The sequence below is a fragment of the Ascidia mentula genome, chromosome 6, assembly GCF_947561715.1.
Source record: "Ascidia mentula chromosome 6, kaAscMent1.1, whole genome shotgun sequence".
Taxonomy (NCBI): Eukaryota; Metazoa; Chordata; class Ascidiacea; order Phlebobranchia; family Ascidiidae; genus Ascidia; species Ascidia mentula.
In genome coordinates, this window is record NC_138571.1 from 5,333,335 (window position 1) to 5,349,894 (window position 16,560).

The 16,560-nt window shown below is 36.8% G+C and overlaps 3 protein-coding genes across 3 annotated transcripts; all 3 read right to left on the minus strand.

The window, feature by feature from the left end:
- Window positions 1-295: 295 nt before the first annotated feature.
- On the minus strand, window positions 296-2,904 carry LOC145906974 (amine sulfotransferase-like). The gene is made up of 7 exons (XM_082994421.1): window positions 2,667-2,904; window positions 2,176-2,289; window positions 2,005-2,102; window positions 1,784-1,928; window positions 1,389-1,504; window positions 583-805; window positions 296-405 (listed from the first exon to the last, which is right to left on the minus strand). The coding sequence occupies exons 1-7, from the start codon at window positions 2,902-2,904 to the stop codon at window positions 296-298; spliced, it is 1,044 nt and encodes a 347-aa protein (XP_082850547.1).
- Window positions 2,905-6,528: 3,624 nt separating this feature from the next.
- LOC145906975 (uncharacterized) lies at window positions 6,529-10,931 on the minus strand. The gene is made up of 18 exons (XM_082994422.1): window positions 10,823-10,931; window positions 10,706-10,756; window positions 10,185-10,271; window positions 9,784-9,998; window positions 9,395-9,419; window positions 9,028-9,176; window positions 8,629-8,761; window positions 8,472-8,563; window positions 8,246-8,408; window positions 8,022-8,179; window positions 7,878-7,957; window positions 7,717-7,822; window positions 7,493-7,642; window positions 7,256-7,377; window positions 7,094-7,179; window positions 6,837-7,011; window positions 6,690-6,778; window positions 6,529-6,632 (listed from the first exon to the last, which is right to left on the minus strand). Exons 1-18 carry the CDS (start codon window positions 10,929-10,931, stop codon window positions 6,529-6,531), a joined length of 2,094 nt encoding a protein of 697 aa, XP_082850548.1.
- A 3,420-nt stretch (window positions 10,932-14,351) lies between these two features.
- On the minus strand, window positions 14,352-15,672 carry LOC145905399 (CCAAT/enhancer-binding protein gamma-like). Its single transcript, XM_082992589.1, has one exon. The coding sequence runs from the start codon at window positions 15,531-15,533 to the stop codon at window positions 15,039-15,041; it is 495 nt and encodes a 164-aa protein (XP_082848715.1). The 5' UTR covers window positions 15,534-15,672; the 3' UTR covers window positions 14,352-15,038.
- Window positions 15,673-16,560: the final 888 nt, after the last annotated feature.

A 16,560-nucleotide genomic window follows, 5' to 3' on the forward strand; every position in this document is an offset into this window, starting at 1 on the left:
CGAATGTGATTACTGGTTATTCGCTTAACCACCACCTCCATTACTGAAAAAAAAACTGTTTGATAATTGACTTGGAAGTGAGCATCGAAACGCGAGCGAAGTAAATTCTTTCAATTATCCGATAAAATTGTATTTTTTTATAATCTAACTTGGGACATGCCGAACCGAATCCGTTATTCGGATTGGTCCGAATAGCATGATTATTTTTTATTTGTTGGCCGTGAATTGGAAGGTGATCCAATCGTAAACGAACAATTAACAGTGCGTAAACTTGGTGCTTTATTGAAAATAGATATTATTCGTAGATAAATGTAACATTTGTTTGTCCAAGTATTTCCTCCACTTTTGCGTCAATCAGTTCCGATTGCTGGACTGTCACGTGATTTTTCCAGTCTCCATTTTGTCCTGATCATAGTAAGCTCGTTTTAGAAACAACAAAAGTTGTAGAAAACAATTTGTCTAAAGGCGAGCGAGGAGAAAATTACAACATACTTTCAATAAATTTTGATAGCATGATTTTTTCATGTCCGAGTGCTCAAGATTGGTTTGTAGAAATATTGACGTTTGCGAGATTTTTGATACCTTGCTGACTTGTTAAAAGGTAAAGTTCGGTCATGAGACACCGCTCATATAAATTTCGTAAAAGTAACATCATGATATGACCTTTTCTAAGTTTCGTGTTGTACGATTCTTTATCAGCAAACATTTGTTCAAATGACGTCATTTCAGCCACCTTGTTTACGAAATCGTCGTCAAGTGACACCCCAAGAAATTCGGCTATCCGCCGTATCTCCTTCAAGGGATTCTGAAAACAGATTTTAAAACAAAAGCCTAAAACTGTAAATTTGTTGTAAGCGTTGGTAAGAATCTCGCTCCAACATAATATTTTTTGCCATATTTGCAACTTGACATTTACTAAAGCTGACAAAATATGTTTGCAAATATCTTATCAGAATGAGTCGTGACATTATCAAAGTAGAACATTATTGAGTGCATACATAATGGTTTGAGTTTCAAACAACGTTGTCTGAAGATTTACTCACTGTTTCGACCTGTTAGGAATCAGAAATGCAGATGGGTACTGTGGCACAGGGCTAGGTATATCATGATAGACTAGCAGGCACACATAGACTAGCACGTCTCTGTTGATTGGCACCCAGGGAACCCAACGCACCGACGATTGACCGTGAGGTAGCAAAAAGTGGTAATCTGTGTACCTGCTGGTCTACCAGCTGGCCCAATGCCACAGACACTAGTTGCAATGATGACACCTTACAGGTCGAAACATTGCGTACACCTATAAGCAGCTTTCATTGATTATTATCGTCCTTTGCACAAATATTGTGTCTAAAAAATTTCTTCAAAATCCAGTAGCAACATTTTCTTACCTTAATCATTTCTTCGTAAACCAGAAACAATATATTTTTGGTGGGTTTGTGCCGATACCAACCCCTGACGTGCTCCAAATAACCTTCACATGGTTTAGCAAATGCCTGTAATTTGCCTGGAACAAACGAAACAGGTTATATAAAGTGACTGCTAGGACTGGGACTTGGGTTATTATACAATCTTCACACCTTATTATGAGCATAAATATATTTCGCCCTGAGGGCATCATAGTATTCTGAAAACATAAAAGAAGTGAAAGCACTAAAAACAAAATCAAACACTTATATCTAGACAATTTCACGAAGCGAACTTTTTTATATAAAGAAAAATATACAAACATTATTGACATAACATGTATCCGCTTGGTAGAAAATACGGGAACTAATATAATCACCTGCAATAAAGAGGTCAATGAATTCCTCTAAGTTACAATCCTGTAGAAGTCGAAGCAAGGAACAGTATTGTAAGAAACGGTGTTTTTTAACGAAACAAAACCAAGAAACAAGCTGATCTTTGGGGTTTCGTATAACATAAATAATCTGTTGAAAATACAACATATGTCATTAAATTAACGTTCTTTCAAACTTTACAAAAAAAAGCATTTTTTGTCCGAACTTTTGCAAACTTTTTCAAGTTGACCAACTCAGCTGGGAGATGAGTCGCAAACGTACGTCGCGGAAAAGGAAGATTTTCCACGACCTCGTACTTAGAAACTGCAGTGAAAATTACAATGCGATGAACACGACAGTGCCGACCTCTTGAAACACTTCAACTAGTTTTTCTTACCAGGACCGAATTCAAGGTACAAGTAAAAGTATGACAATGACTTGAGAGTTTCACACAGTTTTCTCTCGTCTTTGTAAAGAAGATGCTGCACAATCGATAACGTCCATGTCGTCCCTTTAAAATAGCGCATTTAAACAAGTGTTTTAAGCTAGGCGCAAATTAATTTCCAAAACACGAAAAATGTTGTGTCAACTAACACAAATGAACGTCGAATACTATTTTCCCAACAACTGACAATAATATTACTTTAAATGTTATGTTCTCTCGTTGACAAAAGCATTTCGGTAAACTATTGTAACCGAACAAAAATATGCCCAGGTTCGTGAGTTCGAATCCCACCGATTCCCCGAACTGTGTTATTTGGTGTCTTGCATTTACTAGTCTGGTAAAATCTTTTAAATCTACTTGTCTTGAGGTTTGATGCAGGATATTAAATTTTAATATAATTTGGAGATTTCCTGGAACACTAATGTTAGGAAAGAGTTTTTTACCTGTTCTGGGGTATGACGCAATCAAAACATCTCCTTTGTTGGGTGCGAAATTTTTGAAAGCGAACTTTGCGGTTTCGGCCTGAAAGCCTGGCCATAAACTGTATCCACTAATCTCGCTTAGTTTATGGTGGTGCAGTTTGAAATACTCGCGGAAGTCAGGTCTGTGATCTTCACTTACCAAGTTGAGACCTTTTGTCACTAACCTCGATATATACGAACTTATTTCCGAATCATTCATTTTAAATAGTTTGTTTTACAAGACAGAAACTACTTGATGTACATTCAAGAGAACACAATTACACTGTGGAATAGCACCGGAAATTGTTGAAAGGAGGCAAAAACACATAATTCATCTCTAGCCGTTGATGCATCTTTGAGTAGAACGATTGCGACCAGTAAAACGTAGGTTAGCACTTACTTAAAAAGTATTTATTGTAGTTATCTTGTTTAAAGTGATAGAAAGTGCTGTCTGGGCTGTCAGATACAAAGTTACATCAATATATTATTGTGAATGCTGCTATGTGACTACCAGCCCTCTTTGCAATACCTTGATGGAAGCATTTTATAAATATCAGCATGTTACTTTACACCTTATATCTGCAGAAACAATCTAACAGTTAAAACATCAACTCATTCAAAACTAGTTGTAAAATCCAATTGTTCGAGCATTAAAATAAGTAAACATTGCTTTTATTTACACACCCTTATGACCACATACTAATCAGTCAACTACTGCCGCGAGCCACTGAAGCGAGCTATGTTGGTAAACTGTCTGCCAAGAAGGACTGCATCGCTTGCGTAAATTTTTGCGTTTTTCTGTTTGGGTTCGTCAGCAGAATTCGGTATGAAACAGGTCAACCATGCAAATTTTGAAGCAATTATATCCACCATTGCAAGTTTTTACAAACGACGACTGTAGACTAGTTGTTTAACAACAATAGCTGTGCATTACATCTGGGCAAACTCGGAAATGATAACCCTACGCCGTTTAGTAAGCGTGCGGTTGTCACGTGATTGAGACTGCTTGATGTTTTTGCTCACTGTATGTGTTCGCTCGTTAATGATTACAGCGTTAATGGTCAGTCAGTTACTGTTTGCACTTTAGTGAGCAACGTGAGTTTTTCTTGAACAAACAAAGTCATGGTGAATTGAAGTACCTGAACAATCGGACGTAATGAAAGTGGAGCACCAGCGACTTCTTCTACGCCTTCCTCCAAACCCACAAGTTTTTGAACAAGCTGTCCATTGCGACCATTGTGATCACGTTGCAACTAAAAAACAAATATATTTTTACGAGGATTATCAAAGATGGTAACTCTTCGCTCCACAACCAGCATGGACTTTTTTCGAATAGCAGTTTCTCTGTTAAAATTACAAGGTTGTTAGCATGGTGCGATGTTTAAATAAGGTTCATGAATATAATAGATATTGCAGGATTCCTTCAATGACCAAAACACTGCTTGTTGTTTTCCATTTGTATTGCTTACAACTCACCTGCTGGAGTTGGGCGCCTTTTTCTAGCTGGATTGGTGCAGAGATTGTCAACACAAGTATCGTTTGAATGACATTTGCTACACACTGGCCCAGTAACATAGGGAACACTGCAAGGTAAGAATTTGTCCAAATGGATTTTTTTCTTGAGTCTATGATTTGATTTTGATGTTTAACATCACTACCTTGATATCCTTGCTGGCGGAACGTAGTTACACACCATAATTATAGCGACCTGTCAAAAAGCTACGTTCACTTGAATAGACGAGCACTTACTGATGCCACAACCCAATTTAAACGTACTTGCCCCTACAAGCTGCAATGTACTGTACAACATAATTTAGATCTTAATTACCCTTTTGTGTGTGTCATAAGCATAAAAATTATCTTTAAACAGCAAACAGAAATTTGCGACCTCTCGGTAGCGAGCGCATCTGTTACCCGCGCTGCAAGTGTTTTGGGTGTAGTTGTAGTACTGGCCTTCTTCATTCCAGCTTGTAACAGCTTGTAGCTTGTAACAACTCTGGCTGTAACTGATGCCTTGCGAAACATAAAGCATTTCTCCAATGCGAATGAAACGGGGTAATTTTTGTCCTACGATCATCATTAAATTAAAAAATACCGAATTTAAAAAATCTGACTTGTACTGTCGACCCATCACGGGCGATGGGCAAGAAACGACAGTCAAAATTTTTTTTAATCAAATGTTTGAAATTCGTAGCATCCACGTTACATTGTTAATAGCAAAAGTGGCGAAATTTTTTGGCATAGACGACTGCAATTGTTTCCATCGATGAATCCCACGATATTTTGCGCATGTCTGCTGCTGGTGGTAAAACTGACCTCCTTACATCGTTGTGAGATTGTACTATGGCTGTCTTTAAAGCGTCTACAAAGGCAATTTCCGGAAAACTGGTTTTTACTGATGAATTCAAGAACTGCCCCCTGTTTAGGCCACTTCCGTGCAACGTTCTGACGTTGTGAGGCCCTTAAAGTAATTCAGTGACCATTGCGGAACTGCATGTTTTGTCTCATACAGCAAGAAAAACATGCATTTTCCACAAACACGCTCTCATGTATAGTTATTTCAACAGAATATTTCAGTAGTGTTTAATGTTGTTGATGATTTATTGACATACATGGAACCATTTATAATGAAGGAACCGCTGGAAGTGCGTCCCGGAACAACATTTTTGAATTTATACTCATTGACGTATTGTTCGTATACCCCGTACGAAATCATTTCAATTTGTGGTTTGTGCAGTAATGACGTAAGCAGTACTAGTTTGTAAATTTTTATTTTATTTAAACAGACTTACTTGTCATTGAAAAAGTCCTGATCAACTGTCTTGGCGAATATTGTCTTCTGACGTTGGGAGCTTCGATTGACCACCTGGTATAACCAGTGAACAATGTTTATGTTAAAAATAAACAAAGACTAAAAAAGTTATGTAAGCGATGACAAACCTCAAAATCTTAAATGCTTACCTCACGGTCTGCGACGATGCTTTATCTGTATACATCAGTAACATTGCAATGCACATGGAAATGCTTTTGCACCCAAAAAGCATTTTCATATTCATCATCGGTAAAAATTAGTATAGTGTTTCAGGTTTGTATTTTCAAAAAATGTCACATACAATAAACGCAATTCTTCTGACAAATCATGGATATTCATTTACCACAGTACAATTTTTACATATTTCTTGAAGCTTTATTCCTCGCACATTAAAACGGAACATACACACGATTCCGGAGGAGGAGCGCACTTTTGAAAAACACTAAAGTAGTAACTCTCGTAATGAAAACTATAACAAGAGACAATAAAATTAAAACAAAAATAACAAGGAAATTGATGGGTAAAGAACGTGCACCAACAAAGTTAGTTCGAGTAAAATAAAACTTCCCTCAAAAAAATTAAGTATTTTGCACTGAAGTATTTTCGCAAAGTTACCCAAACATGACAATTATTAAGCGCGTTTGGCCGAAATTTTACTAACATGCAAAATACTTCTGAATGCTACTACAATTACGCGTGACGTAATGATTGACGCTTCTGAGGAACTGAAATTTATCTTAGCGCTACTGCTCAAGTGAGAAACCATGTCAGTTAACTTGTTATTTGTTTATCCACAAGCTAACATTCAAAATCATAATTTGAGAACTTGATAATAGACAATAATGAATAGACACAAAGCAAGTAAATTAGAAACATCACAGACTGCAAAGTCAGCGGGTTCGGTGCATAGTCTTATTATAATTATTATTAAATACGATTGAAATCACAATTTTGAGTATTATAAAATTGGTGGTTTGAAATTCGTATAAATTATTATTGTTTGGTCATGTCATTGTTCTTTTTACGAGTACTCTATTTGTAAAATATCATAATGGTGGAATCGAGATCCCTTTCTGAATGAGAGAATTCAACTGGGAAAGTTTTATTTGTTCGTGTACCTGGCATTCCGTTCCAATCTACGGTGAAAAATAAAACAGATTGAGTATTTTTCGAGAATCTGTTTAAAATCTTACGAGTAAAATCGTTGCAATCGTCCACAAGAGAATTAGTCGGATTCTTCATTCCTCCAATGCAGACGTATTCACTTCTCCAATCATTTACTCTGAGGAAAAAGTTCTCTAACAACAATTTACTTTTTGTCAATGTAATTTTCCAAGTACCTGACAGCAGGACACATGGCATATACGCTTCCAGAACTTCCGTAAGCTCGAAACTGAATAAAACCAGTTGGAAGAGGTTTTACGCTAGGTGGCAGCATCGAGTCAACTGTCGCATTATTACCAATGGAATACTGAACTGGTACAGCAAGAACATTTTGATAAAAGCAATCTGGACCTATATGCGGACGATTAATATCGTTTAAAAATCGTGGCAATAACATGCGTGAAGTTATGTGCAGAATGTTCAATTATCTTACAGAAATCGGATGATTCCGCCACTATTTCAAGTATTTTCGACATCGATGCTTGCAGTTCACTTTCCAGCATTATTTTTCCATCCTTTCTGAAAGGTTTATTTGGACATCACGAAGTTTGCGTTGGGAGTTTTAAGATGGTTCGAAAAACACAGCAATGTTTACCGGGATAACATGGTATATCCAACAATTATATTGGACATCGGTTCGTTTGATCGCATGTACACATAATAATCACTTGTGGTGTAGGAAGCATTAACATTCAGATTGCCAACCGAATTCCAAATCTGTAAATTCCGGTTTGTGAAAGCTATTTACCGTTGTTCAGAAACAATTTTATATCAATGCAAATAAGTACAAGATATATAATAAAATTATTTATAAATTCGACAGCATCATTACTTTGTTTGTGATGTAAAACATGACGTCACACATGCTCGGTGACGTCATATCATATCGACATCTTGCGTCATAATGCAAAGTAAATTCATTGATAGTTTGGTTTCCAGCGAGGATTATTTGAATGTCGCTGGCAGGTCTGTGAGAATGAACCTGAAAAAACGTCACGTCATCACACAAAATATAAATGTGTGATGACGTGAATTGGTCGAAAAACGGAAATTTACTCTCAGTTCGAAAGTTTCGAAGCAACCGTCAAAGTTTCCTACAGCAAGTAATCCAAAAAATGGATGAGTTTTTCGGCTTGACCAAATTGTATTTCCAGAGCTGCACCTAAACATTACTCAAAATAGAAGTATATTTGTAAACTATCGCAGAAAGAACTAACGTGTAGTCTGTGGCGTATTTCAGATACTCTCCAAAACAGTTTCTTCCGGAAACGCATTGTTGATTGAAATCCATGTGAAGCTGGGAAGAAATAAAAAATACAAACTAGAAGACATGTAATTTTCCCAGATAGTAACCGCCACACCTGCATGCCGTATGACGTAAACATTCCATTCCCTCCGTCTGCAAGTTGGTCATCAGCACTTCCGTAGTCATAGAAATAAAAGTCGGATAATAATCCTGAGATTTCCGCAGATCTGGCAGCAAGTCGGTACAGAACAGAGCTCACATCAGGGTAAACAACTGCGAAAATGGAAGACTTGCTTGAATTGCCGAAAAATCCAAGCAAGAAAAGTATTTGTAACAAACCGGTTGACGGGTTCAGTTGGAACTGGTCAGTGAAAATTTGCTGCAAATTTCCTCCGTAACCGAACATGAATTGATTTTCTGTTTGATATTCTAGAAAGCTCCTCTCTCTACTGACCTCCACTGGTGTATGATTGGGAACATGACGTATCATGACGTCACCACCCTGTGAATACGTAGTTTCAAATCACGCTTGAAATTGCTGGAGACCACATGCAACTGTAAGTACCTGATACTCAAAGAAGCCTTCGTTCTTGTAATCCATGCTAGTGCAAGTATCAATTGTCCCAAATGTGTAATTGTTCACCCAGTTCATGAAACCTTATACCACGTGATCAACACTTATTAAAACACAAAGGATTCCTTAACTTTTTAAGTTTATTTACTTAGAGCATTTTTTGTGCTGTCAGTGTAGTCAATAAACCAGCTATCGTCGTAATTCACTGAATTAGCAAATGTGTTTTGGTTAACAGTAGCAACCAACATCCAACCACCTCCCCCTGTCATATCGCAATAAACCTGAAAGGAAAAATAGAATGTACAAAAGGTTTATTGGGAATCAAACTAGATGCAACCCGCCGGAGACAGACGGAGGTGAAAATATTATGGCACAGCTATTAGGTCGAAACATTTTCTCTGTCTGCAACTCAATACAAAAACAGTGTCTATTTGAAAAAGAAACTAATGATGCTTACAGCGAAATCAGTTTTTCTAAACATAAATCTGCTGACATAAATTAGAGGCATGTTGCTTCATAATACATAAAATCTTTATATATTGCTTACCTCATGCAGTTTGTTACTAAACTGAACGGTGTAAGTTCCATTTCCATAGCCAGCGTTATAAAGTTCAATACACGAACTTGCTGGTTTACAGGGAGTTCCCCAAGATGGTTGGTCCGTTGAGACGATCGCGGTGGTTATTGATTGCGTTGCTAATATTATTCACACCAGTAATTTTAACATTGTAAAATACAAGAATTATTCATTAGTTTAAGAAGGAAGTTGATTTTGCCTCTGAATTGTTTGAACAAGACATAACCGTAACGATGCACAAGATTGCTACACGCATTCATGCCCAATGCTGACAAACACCAGTTAATTAATATCAGTATGTTTGAACTGACTTTGTTGGGTCAAAACAATAACTTACTTTCTTCAATACGATTTTCTGGATTCTAAAAACAAAAAAAATTGTTATTAACGACAAAAACTGTGTTTTATGTATTATTTTGGTAACCGCAGAACATGAAATTTTGCAAAAGATATAAAATAACACGCACTCATGGGTTAAAACTATGTGTTGATGTTAAGAACCCTATTGTTAAGACAATGAATACCTTGCTAAGACGATTCAAGACTTACACAGTGAAATGAAACAAGTTCTGTTGTGCAAGCAACCAACACTAACTAGAATGCAAATGAAGACACTCTGTAAATAACTAAAAAACTGAACGCGGTGACGTTCAACCTAAAGTCTACAAATGGCTTGGCATAATGTTAAGAAAATTCCAACATATACTGGTTTAACGCTACGCCTACCTCTTGTACGTTAATGTTGATGAAAGTAATGATACAAAACGTCAATGTCACGGAGACCAAAGCAACTAACAAGCAAATTAAAGCGGTGTTAATTGCTGCTAATTTGGGGCTAGGAAATTTGAATCCATTGTTTGTTGATTTGGGCATCCGAGGTATGATTTCGTCTGTTGAGAAAAGCTGTAAATTGTAAGTCCGAATGGTGCTTATGTTAAAGTCTGAAACATTTATTTAATTATTCATGTTATTTGTTATTATTCGAGATATGTTAGCAACAATTGCCAGTTGTAGGGCTTTACTTAAAACGTACTACACATTTAAATACTGTAAACAAAATTATTATTTTTAAAATTATATGCTGTAATATTTTCCTTTGTTAAAATGACCTCATTGTTGTCACCTACTTGTGTTTTTCAACGTTGTTAAGTCCTCTGGCGGTTTGTCGTTTTCACGAACGCTTTTGGAAACCCGAGTCTTAGTGTCTGAAAATCCTAAAATATTAAACCAGTTATTTAATCTAACGATACTTGTTGATCTGCCGGTTTATGTGAACGCAACCTTGTAAGATGCATAGGCAGCTTGATTCATTTCTACATATTATGCTGAAACTGATATATAAACAAAAGTATAGACTATAGGCTAGACACATCCATGTACAAAATATTGTTGTTTTCAAAAGGGTTACAATGGCATTGGTTCTTCGTAACGGCAATAATAAGGTAAACAGTTAAGTAACTTTTGAAAAATACTATATTGGATTGTCACTATCCGTAATTTATGAATCCAACTTAATTTCACGAAAAAGTGTCACTGAAACGAAACATAGGCTATTTTTGATTACATTTTATTTCATAAATAGCACTGAAAATATTAGTTTCCTGTAAGTTATGTCATATGGTGTCCTATATTTGTCAGCGATATATACCTTCTGTTTTTTGTGAAGGCACTTCATAGCTGACTTGCTGATATATGGGTCCTGGAAAAAGAACATTAGAAATAATGGTAGTTTTAGTTCCCGGGATTTATAGCAATTATATTTTACCCGAGTTGTCTTCAGTGATTGGATGCAGATTTATGTCTTGGCGTGTCGGTTGCGTGATCGACGTCTGGTAAGATTGACCAAATCCTGGATTTTTTGTAGTTTTAGCCATATTAGGTTAAAAGGTTACTGAATAAACAAACCAAGATTAAACTTCACTACACTTAGAAGCTACAAGAGCCCGTCACAAACTTTGCTATATATTTGTTTTGAACAATTCATTATTCGTAACCATAACAATCATCAGTGCAGAAAGTTTTGCGATTGTGCTCAAATTCACAAACTGAAAAATATTACTATATTAGGTTTCTGGTCATATCCTACACATCTAACTTAAATTACATGATAAAAGTGTTAATTCTACTAAGAAACGTATATGACCACAAAAAGTAGGTTACCATTAATAATGTTCAACGTGATAAACATATTTTTTGCACAGATTCTAAACTTCACAAACTATAAAAGCAATATTGCGTATCATCAGTATCAGGTAAAGCGAAAATGATTTGAAGTGTTGAGGAACCAGTACATGCAGTTATTTATTTATTACCACTAAGCAAACTTTGTTATATCCACGCGACGTCAAAATCCTTATCTTGCGCACATACCGTGAAAATAATTCTTCGAACTATACGAAATGTTAAGGGAAATGTCTTTTTATTTGGGAGGTAAAATCTTTCATCTTTTACCAAAGGGCTAAAATACGTTTCAGGCAAATCGCCGTTTGCCAAACTAAGTGGTTCCCCTCCTTTCTGTACTATTGTATCGCTTTAATAAAATCATCTGTTGTCACGAAATAAGTTGTACATTTCTTACAATAAAACAGGGATGTGACATTAGGTAATGGAAAAAAAATTTTTTTTTTGCATTTACGGATTCTCTGAAACGATCCCACGGACCCATTGTGTGCACGCGAACCACAATTTGGGAACCGCAGGGATTGCTGTTTGTCAGCTCATATGATGTTATTGCTGTAGACTCTCAAACTCCATTCGTTAATTTTTTGTCCGTGTGATGCTCCAAATGTGTTGCCTTTATTACACGACCTGCGCACATATCTGCGTTCCAGCGTTTTTTTTTGTTCTTTCGCAAACATTTTAGGTCAGAAAAGAATACAGGGTGATCCTTGCGCAATCAGTGTTACTGAAGGTAGTTGCTACTAAATTATCTGTGTACTTATTGGCTTGTGGCCTTTAATTCGAATAACAGTTTATTAATAGAATATAATGCAATGAATAGAATCGTATTTTTAATATCATCGAATAGGTCAAATAGAATCGAAATTGACTGGACAGAAAGACGAAAATATTACCGTATGAAACAGTCAGTCACGTGATATGCTAAACTTTTAGAGAAATACAGTGCGGTCATGAATAACTCCCTGAATGATGGGATACGAGCACAAATTCTTGTTAAAGCAGCTTCCAGCGGAGGCGATGCACGTGCGGCTTTGTTATGCAATTGCGCGCACATTTTCACTTCTTATTTCAATTAAATGTCAAGGGCGGTTCACATCACACGACCGAAATTAAATTTTTGCGTGACGCTGCAATTTCAATTTCGATTTTTCCTAATTGAGCATCGCATTTTTATTTGGGCAAAGCAGCCTAATGTGTCGTCCGCCTGTAAATGTAGCGAGGGGCAGACAATGCAATATTTATTGACATTTATTGACCAAACCCGCTTAACCAATAAAGAAAAAAACACCCAGGGCTTAATTAAACCAGAACATGCAAAACAGTGCCTGTCTTGAGTAAACACCACAATAAATTTTTTTTGGGTCGTAAAAGAGTGAACATATATCGGGGTAATAACCCTAGCGTAATTCATATCATGCTCACTACCCTATATCAGAACAACGCATGAATCATACACATGAGCGCAGACAGATCCTTGTTGTCCGATATCGTGTCATCCACGACGCTTAATCTCCAGACATGTTGTCTGTCGCAAAAGACAATTTTAGCGACCAACACGAGACGATACAAGGCCGCGGGGATTCCCCGGACAAGGTATTTTACGTCACAATTCGGTATTGTTAAAATACTTTTGCAAAAGTTTTACGTCTCCATCATCACAACAGGAAGTTTAGTATTAAGTTTTGTCGGTATAGAAAATTATTATCGAAAAAGTTAAGTTATTAGTGAAACAAGGATTTTCACTAATAATAAAGTTATACAAAAACAAATATGTGTATGGTTATATATTCATTAAATTCAGTAATTGTTGGTTGATTGTATATTTAACTATATGTATTCCTGGATGGGTTAATGTTGATTTTGACTCACTATACGTTGATTCAGCAAAGAAAACACTTTTTTTGTTTTTGTCACATAGAAGGGATGAAGAAACAGGGGCTGGATGAAATGAATGAATTTTGGCAGTAAAACAGCCCCAATTCAATGCTGACCCACAAACCCTGCTGTCGTAAACAACATACGATCTGCTCAAAGGCGTTGGGAAAATCCAGTACGTGTGGAAGAATCCAAACGGCAAGTGGCCACGTCCTATGATTCCTGCAAGCTTTTGGATAATATATCATGCGCTCATGCCCCAATGCTGATATACGTTGTGCAAACTTTGATCGCGGTTGTTTGTGAATCTTTAACTATTGTACAAGCAATCCCCAGTCATGTCCAATGTCCCCCCGTTACCTGGATGACTTCAAGCACCACGCATGTTTCCTGACATAAATTGTCACACAACCGGAACACAGACGGAAGGGAGGATGTAGTTGTAGACGGAATTAGACTTTCCTGTAGAACTACCACAGCCTTCTGGCATTCAGCTCGACGATAAAACCTTTTTATCGCACCTTGTTTTTGATACATACTGTTCCCGTTCGCACAATTCACTCTGCCACTCGACTAGACTTCGACTTTTACTAAAACTGGCACGCGCGACAGAAGTAGAAGTTATTCGCTTACAGACACTTCACGCGCTTGGAAAATTTAATGCAAACAAACTGATATTTGCAATGTGTCAATCTATTCAATAAAAGTCTGTTTCACGTAGTCAATTCAGAAGCCTACAGCAAAGAACACGCAAAGTAGACTTTCAGTTTCAGTTCAACATCAAGCAAAACTCAATTAAACGCTGCAACTTTTCGGACATTTGAGACCTGTTCAATAGACGAGCTTATATTAGCATGTTTAGTGCGAAACACCTTTTTTGGGCAATGCTTTTGATTACAACAAAAACAAATTGAGACAAATTTCAAAAAACAACCGAGCTATCCCCGGTCATCCTAATCCATAGCGGGGGATTTTCCAATGTCTGAGCTACCACACTTTTGAGAATGTGCCGCCAAATGTAATGGACTGCTGTTGCTCAATGTGAAAAAGTCCCGCAAACAATTTTCTCGGACTGAATCTGCCCAAGCAGGTTCAAAATGGCCGTAGCAACTGTACCACTGTCACACGTAATTTCACTTTGTTACATAGGAGTTCCACGAGAGCATTTCCCACCAAGTAAACTTTCTTTCACAGAAATCCACAGATTCGGTTTTCACATTCATTGTTTATTTGCTACATGTTAAGGGCAGGTCCGTAAAAACACCACCTTTTTCGTGGTGCAAAGAAGGACCTCTGCCTTAATCAAAAATTTTAAAACTGCTCCGGGGCCAAGAGAGCAACCAAAACTTTGCCTAAAATTTTTCCCAAACACATTGATGAAAGAATCATAAACTTACATTTAATGTTTGACTCATTGATGGAAAAACGTTTGTACGATACACATGTACAGCAATGCATCCGGTGATTGTCCCATGCAGTCACTGGATTGAAAGGCACATAGCTTTAAATATTGCTCATGGTGGAGTCAAGTGCAAGATCATTGTGAAAACAAACAGTCGCTGATTGATGGAAAATATTTTTATGTTTGAAGAAGCTGTTTTTGACAAATTCAGCAAAAAGCAGAAACACAGTAAATACTGTACATATTCTTTGACCATTGTGATTTCTGGATAACATTACACCAACACTTTTTAAACAAGTATAATATTAAAACAGAGACATAGCAAAAACTTTAAAAACCTGGTCTTAAAATGCAAAATTAATGCTGCAAAACAAATAGAATATATTAATTTGTGAAACTCCAGGTATTCAAAATTAAAAACTTGACAAAAGTAAGCAAAAAGATTACATGATTTCAATCTTGGATTTTAACAAAATTGATTTGAAACAAAATAATGTTGCTGATTATGACCTATGAAACTTTTTCATGATTGTTTTGAACTAGAAGTCGTTGGCCCTTCAGTCAATTTATGACCCAACAACTTTTCCAGTTGCTCTATATCAGGTACTTCTTCACCGCCAGTAAAACCCTTTGCATGGTCCATGAAAATTTTTCTTAGTGTCGTTAATTCCTGACTGAGCACCTCCACCTTTTGTTCAAGGTCCACATTTTCTCCTTTAAGTCTTTCAATGTTTTCCATTGTTGTCGTGGTTTTTTCTTTAGTTTTTTCCCGGCTCTTTTTTACCGCAACATTGTTTCTTTTCCTCCTTGTCGCGTATTCTTCAGTTATCTCCTGGGCATTGAACTTTGCTTTCTCTTTACTGGGAGCCATTGCTTTACCACCTCCAACATGGGGGACAGTGTCTTGTGGCAACTTGAACTCGGGCTCCAAACTTTGCCCATTATGACTTGTTGGGTTAATTGATTGACTTGAAGTTCCTACAAAGAATTCTGGCATTTCATTTATGTTTGGGTCCATTTTGGTGTATTTTGCCTTGTTGTCGGAGTAAAAAATTGATCTTAGTTATGTTGGGTATATGAATTCCAAGTGCATCAGACAGACAGTCATTTTCGATGAGTTCGTTACTTTTGTACAATTTTATCAATGGAGTTTTGCTTTTTCTGTGAAAAAATCAATGTTAGTTAAAATCACATACCTATAATACAGAAAACAATCCTACAAAAAATCCAAATGCTGTGACTGTCCTGGGCCTGTTAATATGTTTTCACAAATATAAAACATATCACCATACTTGTAATTTATAGCGTAAGAAATATTTGCGTTTTTTTCCAAAGACACTTTTACAAAAACGTAACAAACCGCTGATTGCATAACGTTCGGGTCTAGTGCGGAGTCGTAAGTACCTATGTTCCTGGAACATTATGCAATGCAATCAACGCTTTGTTACGTTTTTGTAAAGTGTCTTTCGTCAAATGATAAACAATCACCCCACAATCACAGCTATAAGCCGGCATTTGTGATTCTCGAATTGTGTTGATTCACTGTAATTTTTATCCGGTGCACTGGAGTAATATTAAAAAATCCCCACTCTGGTGTTGGCATTGTGACAAAGAGGTACCGGCACTAACATTTTGGAAAAAAAAATTGTTTCCTAATTTTGGTAAAAATGACGCCATGCGTTTAGCTGTACGTGGCGAAGATAAATACATGATTTGCACCATGTTGATTAACTGTTTAGAGCGGGGTTTCCCAAACTTTTTTATTTCACGGACCCCATTTTGTGAACCATGAATTAGCCTACTGCAGTGATTACTGCTTACGCACGGTATACAACGTACTAATTTTTTTTTTAGTATCATTACGGACCCCCTTGCAGTCGTTGCGGACCCCGGTTTGGGAACCCCTGGTTTAGAGCACACCGTAACAGTTAAGCAAAATTTTAAATTTTTTCTAAAGTTGCATAAAACTATCACTGAATAATCCTGAACGTTGACCTATTCCTTTGCAACGCTAACAAGAAAAGAACCAAGAAACACTGCTCCCA